At 39.2% G+C, this 7,104-nt stretch overlaps 1 protein-coding gene across 1 annotated transcript in view; it reads left to right on the forward strand.

Moving 5' to 3' along the window:
• The window catches only part of LOC142297249 (cyclic GMP-AMP synthase-like), a 76,503-nt gene extending 74,109 nt beyond the window's left edge, over positions 1-2,394 (forward strand). The window contains exon 6 of the mRNA XM_075341505.1: positions 2,049-2,394. Coding sequence (XP_075197620.1) covers positions 2,049-2,394 — 346 coding nt within the window. The remainder of the gene's footprint in view (positions 1-2,048) is intronic.
• Positions 2,395-7,104: the final 4,710 nt, after the last annotated feature.

Here is a 7,104-nt window from a genome sequence, read left to right on the forward strand (position 1 = left end):
TGTTTGGAATGAAAGGCTGCAGTCACTTTATGTGACTGCAAATTTCTGAATTCTTACAGTATGTACACTACAAGCTGGCAGAATTCTCAAGTGCCAGTAGCAATGGCGTCGGTGATGTAATTGCAAGTATGCGATTTTCATACATGCGGTCCTGTGCTGATTAGCTTGGCCTTGCTCAATAGAAGTGAATAATGCATAGCAGTGCATATCTATTCAGAATGTGGTTGGAAGCATACAAGTTGCAATGTGGTCACATGCCCACTTGCTCTTGCATCCGGCACTGGAGAATCCTGACAGTCTCTGGCCCATAGTCCTGAACACTGCATTTACATATAAGATATCAAGGTATAATTGTGTTCAGTTTCCCATGACCTGCATGCCAATATAAATGGCTTTGGAGGGTTGATCCTACTGACAGAAACAATGCTACCTATGTCACAGTGCTAAATGACACAAATAATTTTCACCCAATAGGTGGCGCTTACCTTCAATCCCTCTTCCTCTCTACAGAGGCTATTTGGACATATTTAAAATAGACACTTTCAGAAATACTCTTTAAAGGATAACTGAGAAAAGACAAAAGAGCACCTGGAAAAGATAAAAAGATTTTTGCACACTTGTCAGAATTTTTTTTGACCATCTTTTTAATTCTCTTCAGTGGTAGACCTCTTTTAATTGTATCCATGTTTAATGGGGTTGTCCGGGTTTAAATGCCAAATCTGCAGTCACTTTATGTGACAGTATACTTGTGAATTCTCACATCGCAAGCACTGTGCGCTGTGAGGATCCTCTGGTGTTAGCGCAGGAAACAGCGGTCATGTGACCACAAGTATGTGACATGAGATACTTCCAACCACAAGCTGACTAGACTGTTTCCAGTTTCGTTCAATACACTTTCATTGAGTGAAGCCATACTTATCTAATTGGATTGTGGCCAGGAGTGTGCAGATCTCATAATTGTGGTCATATGACCGCTGTTTCCAGCTTACTATGTGAGGAATCACAGAGTGATTGCAAACTTGTCATTTTAGACTGGACAACCCCTTTAACTGATCATATTGTTGACATCCTATAGTTCTGTTAAAGGGAATCTGTCAGGTGATTTTTTTTTATGTATAAATAATCAGACGCAGTACCGCAACAAGTATAATTACTTAATAGTAAAAGTACCAAATAATAATATGGACATTTTAAACAAGGACTCAATACACAAAAGTACTTAAATAATCCTACACAAAAAGTATACATAAAGAGTCATGTGAAAACATTGTATAGCTTTATTGAAAATTCATAATAAAGGCATAAAAAATACGGGGAACCACTGGGAGACATCAAACATGTGAAAATGTTTGGTGCCACCTAGTGGTTCCATATATTTGTAATGCTTTTATTATGAATTTTCAATAAAGATATACAATGTTTTCACATGACTCTTTATGTATACTTTTTCTGTAGGATTATTCAGGTGATTTTATTAGTACAATACTAATGTTATCTCTAAATAGGTCTAAAGGTACCGTCACACATAACGAGATCGCTAGCGAGATCGCAGCTGAGTCACGGTTTCCGTGACGCAGTAGCGATCCCGTTGGCGATCTTGTTATGTGTGACACCTACCAGCGATCAGGCCCCTGCTGTGAGATCTCTAGTCGTTGCAGAATGGTCCAGGCCATTTTCTTCAAAGCTGATGTCCTGCTGAGCAAGACACATCGCTGTGTTTGACACTGTGTGACAGGGTCACAGTGACTGCTGAGATCGTTTTACAGGTCGCTACTGCGACCTGTATTGTTCCTGCATCGCTGGTAAGATCTGACTGTGTGACATCTCACCTGCGACCTCCCAGCGACTTACCTGCGATCCCTATCAGGTCGCATCGTTTTCAGGATCGCTGGTAAGTCATTGTGTGTGACTGGGCCTCAAGGAATGTGGCAGAAGAGCTACATTTTGATACCACAATGTAAAGATATCATATTCCATTTTGATTTCTATTAGATACAAAGTTACATGTACAATTTTATAATAATGGTTACATTTTTCATGATCCACAGAAAACAGTGTTTAAAATTGTTAAAGTACCTGCTGGAGCTGCTGAATATAAATGGAGAGCAAAGAAAAATGAAACAGTTCTGCTCCTACCATGCCAAGACTGCATTACTGCATTTCTGTGTGAAACATCCAAAAGATGAAGACTGGAAATTTAAGGATTTGGAATTCCATTTTGATAAGTATGTTGATTTTTTCCTGGACTGTCTTAGGAGGTACATGCTGTGCAACTTTTTTATTCCTGCTCATAATCTTTTTAGTGAAGAATTTGTAGATAAATCAAGCTGTGACTATCTTTATGAGGAGATAAGATACCAAAAAACAAATAACTACCCTATTTTTTATGAATAGAGCATCGTTTTTTATTATTATTCCGTATCGCCAAACAGCTTATGATAGATCACATAAAGTTTGACATTAAAAATAACATTATTCTTTATTTCTGTAATACAAAAATGACATATGAAATAAAAACCTGAAACTTAAATGATAAAAACGGTTATATATTTTCATTTTGTGAGATGTTACATTGCACTAGTGTTTAATTGTATTTTTTCTCATAAATGTATCTTTTTTTTAATGTAACCAGAGTAAACAAGGCTCTAAATGGAGACATAACAGCGGGTAAGGTGCGTGCCATACTACGGTAGATATCACTAGCCCTTTGTAGTATGTCTCAGGCATTAATATAAATACAGACAATAGCAATGTTAGTCACCTGTCTCATCACAAGTGACGTTAATGACTCCCTTCTCCTGTATCTGTTTTCCTTTATAGTAGTCCATGCTGGGTTTCTTATTTTACCCCGATAACTCCTCTGTCGCTTTCTCCTATCCCACCTCAAGGCCTTTTAAGGTACACTTTGGCTGAGGCCAGGTCTTGGGTCTTTAGTAGCATTTTGTTAGTTGCCTTATATTTGTCAGGATTTTTTTTACAAGTTTTTAACATTAGTTCTAAAATAAACTTTGCTCAATTTGGAAAGGATGACCTCCTGCCTATCTGCCACCTCAACTATCTGCTCAACCTAATTTTTGATCTTAGCAGCCACAGGTAAAATATGTGCAATATACTGCCAAACCATGATCAGACCACTTATTAATTATTACCACCATATAGTGACTGAATAATACCACACACAAGGGACAAATACCACCACATCATGACCAGATAACATAGTGACTGAATAATACCACATTCAAGGGACACATTCTGCCACACTGTGACCAAACCACATATTTACACCACATAGTGACCAAATAATACCACATACAAAGGAGAAATACCGCCATGTCATTACAAGATCATATATTACCACCAGATAGTGATTGAATAGTACCATATACAAGGAGAAATACTGCTCCAACATGATCAGACCACATACTACCACCACATAGTGACTGAATAATACAATACTGATCAAAGCCACAATACTAATAACATCTCTAGTGATATTGTACACAGAAGCTCTGTATATAGTGTATAGGGTACAGGAAATACATGGATTACTATTAACATTGGACTAACATAACCAAAAACATTTAATGTAAATAAGTTGCACTATTGTGTGCTAAACCTGATTAAGCCTGCAGCCTGCTGTACAGGACTGTTCCCAGGAGAGTGGCAGGCGCAGGAAGGGTCCGTGGCAGAGCAGGCCAAGACCCCTTCACCACAGGAACTGGTGATGTTCTCCCAGGACTTTACCACTTTGTTTGATAATCCAGGAGCAAAAGGACACCAGGGACTTTGGGTGGGAAACCACTGAGCAGTGGTGCCAGAGACTCTGGGTGGCGGGTGGTAAAGAAGGTGAAACCAGGTTGCAAAGTGTAAGGAAATGTGCCTCCCGCAAGGGAAGAAATGTTTAAAAATGTTTTCAAATGTTAAACTGTTAATGTTCTGCATGTAAAAACTGCACTAGTATGACCTGTTTGAATTGCAGCCCGCAATTGTGCTGGATTTAACCAAGGGGGAATGTGACGCCCCTGCGGTAACCAGGTGCGATATGGCTACATTTTCTGCTATGTTTATCGTCTATCTATCAATATACTTTACCATTCTGATGATGTGTTCTTTATTATCCATTGTGGATAATAAAGGCTGGAATCTGATTCGTTTTCACTCACATCCATACAAGTCTATGGTTGTGAGAGGAACATTGCACTGTACTTGCATTACACCAGAGTACAGTGCAATATATACGCATCAGCTGATAATGGAGGAGAGAGGGAGATTAGTCCCTCCTTCTCCTCCGCAGCTGTGCTTGGATCGCATTACAGTATAATGACACTCGGCTTACACTCGCAGCAGAGCAGGAGCTGGGGGTCATTAGCATAATGCATCCGATGCTCTTGGATCGGATGCTAAATGCCCATGTGTCCTTAGCCTTATATGTACACTACGCAGTGTGTCCTCTCCGAGGTGTCCGCTTTGTTAGGGGTCAGCTGTTTCAATTTATCTTCTCTCTCCATGTCTGCGCTTTGATCCCCTCTTGTTTTTATGCTGTATGTCAGGGCTTTCCTTTGCTCATGTTTTCTTTCCATATATCATCAGGATTTACAACCTTTGTAGTTAGCTTACCTGACATGCCTGCTGTTCAGGTTAGGCCTTTCTTCAGTGTAACCGCTCTCGTGTGTTTGTGCATTCCTCTTGTCCAGTTGCATATGACACATCTTTGCTTTTTCTTCCTTTCTTTTTAGTTCACTTAGCGATATTTATGTGTGGGTACAGTTCACCTCAATGTGTTACAGTGACTGGTGGCTTATTGAAATCTTATCACATCGGCTTCTTTACTCATTACATTACAAATGAACACTTCTCTATAGCCCCAATGACCATCAATATGTGGTCTGACATATTAACTATACGCATACAGTATATCAATTACACACAATTATCCTTTGGGTTCCCTTTCACCTCCAGTCACTTTTCTACATTAGCATAATTTGCACTTTATTTAATACGCCATTAAACACAAATAAATAAATAAATTGATTTTATTATTATTATTAATTTTATTATTTCCACTAGTTTTTTATTACTTATCTGAAAATCATTCTCTACTGCTCTTCTCGCGGCTCACTTCAGGGACGTCCTTGTGGCACCTGAGTCTCCTTTGCTTCTTTATAATAGCATGCCATTACTCTTAAGGGGGATTTACACGCTAGCGAGCGTACCCGCCTTGTCGTTTGTGCGTCACGGACAAATTGCTGCCCGTGGCGCACAATATTATTAGGAGCCTTCACACGGACTTACCTGCCTAGCGACATCGCTGTGGCCGGCGAACCGCCTCCTTTCTAAGGGGGCGGTTCGTGCGGCGTCACAGCGGCGTCACTAAGCGGCCGCCCAATAGAAGCGGAGGGGCGGAGATGAGCGGCCGTAACATCCCGCCCAACTCCTTCCTTCCTCATTGCCAGTAGCCTCAGGTAAGCTGTAGTTCGTCGTTCCCGAGGTGTCACACGTAGTGATGTGTGCTGCCTTGGGAACGACGAACAACCTGTGTCCTCAACAACCAACGATTTTTTGAAAATGAACGACGTGTCAACGATGGACGATTTGTTGAGTATTTTCCATCGTTAACGGCCGCTCGTTGGTGTCACACGCAATGACGTCACTAACGTTGCCGGATGTGCGGCACGGAATCTGTGACCCCGGCGATATATCGTTAATATGTCGTTGCGTGTAACGGGGCCTTTACTTTTTCTTTCTGAGTTCTAATTCATCCAGGGAACCTAAGATACAATAAGATTTTAATTAATATATATTTTTTATGCAATTCTATTTTTATATTCTGTTGTATAGTTCTTATGAACATGGTGTTATGTTATTAACTGATCTTAACTTAGGTTATTTTATCCATATGGTGTTACGTCACATCAGATCCGTTACCCGCGTGCTCTTTTTGAGTGTTATGAGTGCCCATTTTTCTACTATATATGTATACCCTCTCTATGTGTTACCACAGTTTATGATTCCGTCCTGAGGTAAGAGATGGTTCTGAAACATGTTGACAATTAAATCATCATCATTTTATTGATTCCTTTATTTTGATCTCATCACTACAGCAACACAGGTTTTTTTTAGCCCTTTTCTTTTTGCTATCCATATTGTTTAAATGCTTATTACTCTTCATGTATGTAAACTTGTGATTTTGCAGAAAAAAATAAAAATGCCTTAAACATTCTTTCTCTCCTTATTCTGGCATTTGGCAAATATAAAAAAATTTGGTTGCTAATTGACCTAAATCGGGAAAGGTTTATTCTGATTTCATGTCAGATAGTGAGAAAATCATGCATGTAAACTTCTGGTTTCAATTGTATAATACTCTACTTTTATGGAAACATCTGTGTTGCACATATACAGTATATACAGTATATTATAAACAAAAATTACATGGCTAATTTATATATACACTGGAGGATACACTCCATAGGATTCCTTAGGAATGTCAACTTCAAGAAGAAACATTATAAACAAGGAGAACAAAGAAAAAAAATGGCACAGAATAATTTGCAAAAAATAATTTAGTAAGTGATAATAAAAATATTAGATATTAAAGCAATTGTATCAAGACATTTTTGCAAGAAAGTACAGGTAAGAGATCACATTGGTAAAAGTGGACAAGTTATTAATGTGGACAAGAAAACAATTGAAATGGCAAAAATCATGCCACCACCCACATAAATCTGCCAAAATGGTGGAGAGATGTATAAAACCAAGGTAATTGCCAAGATGTATGAACCTCTTCCAAAATATAGAATGGAAAGAGGGGGGGAGGGAAAGGGTTATAGGTAGGGGGCCAAATAATGTGGCCAAGAGCACAACAGGCTGGTACAGGGAAACCCAGAGTGACGGGGTATATCCAAGTTGTCACAAGAAACACCTATGAAACCAAAAAGGGTTAAATGGTGATGAGGGGCACCTGTAGGGCAATGTGTCTGTACAAAAAGGTGAGGGGAATACGTAATGGGCAGCTGCAATAGACTCACTATGATGGAAAAAAAACAAGGGTCTCAAAAAGCCATGTAATGGTTAAATACCAAAAGAGTAACTTTAAATACTGAAGAG

This window comes from Anomaloglossus baeobatrachus, chromosome 3 (genome assembly GCF_048569485.1).
Source record: "Anomaloglossus baeobatrachus isolate aAnoBae1 chromosome 3, aAnoBae1.hap1, whole genome shotgun sequence".
NCBI classification, from domain to species: Eukaryota; Metazoa; Chordata; class Amphibia; order Anura; family Aromobatidae; genus Anomaloglossus; species Anomaloglossus baeobatrachus.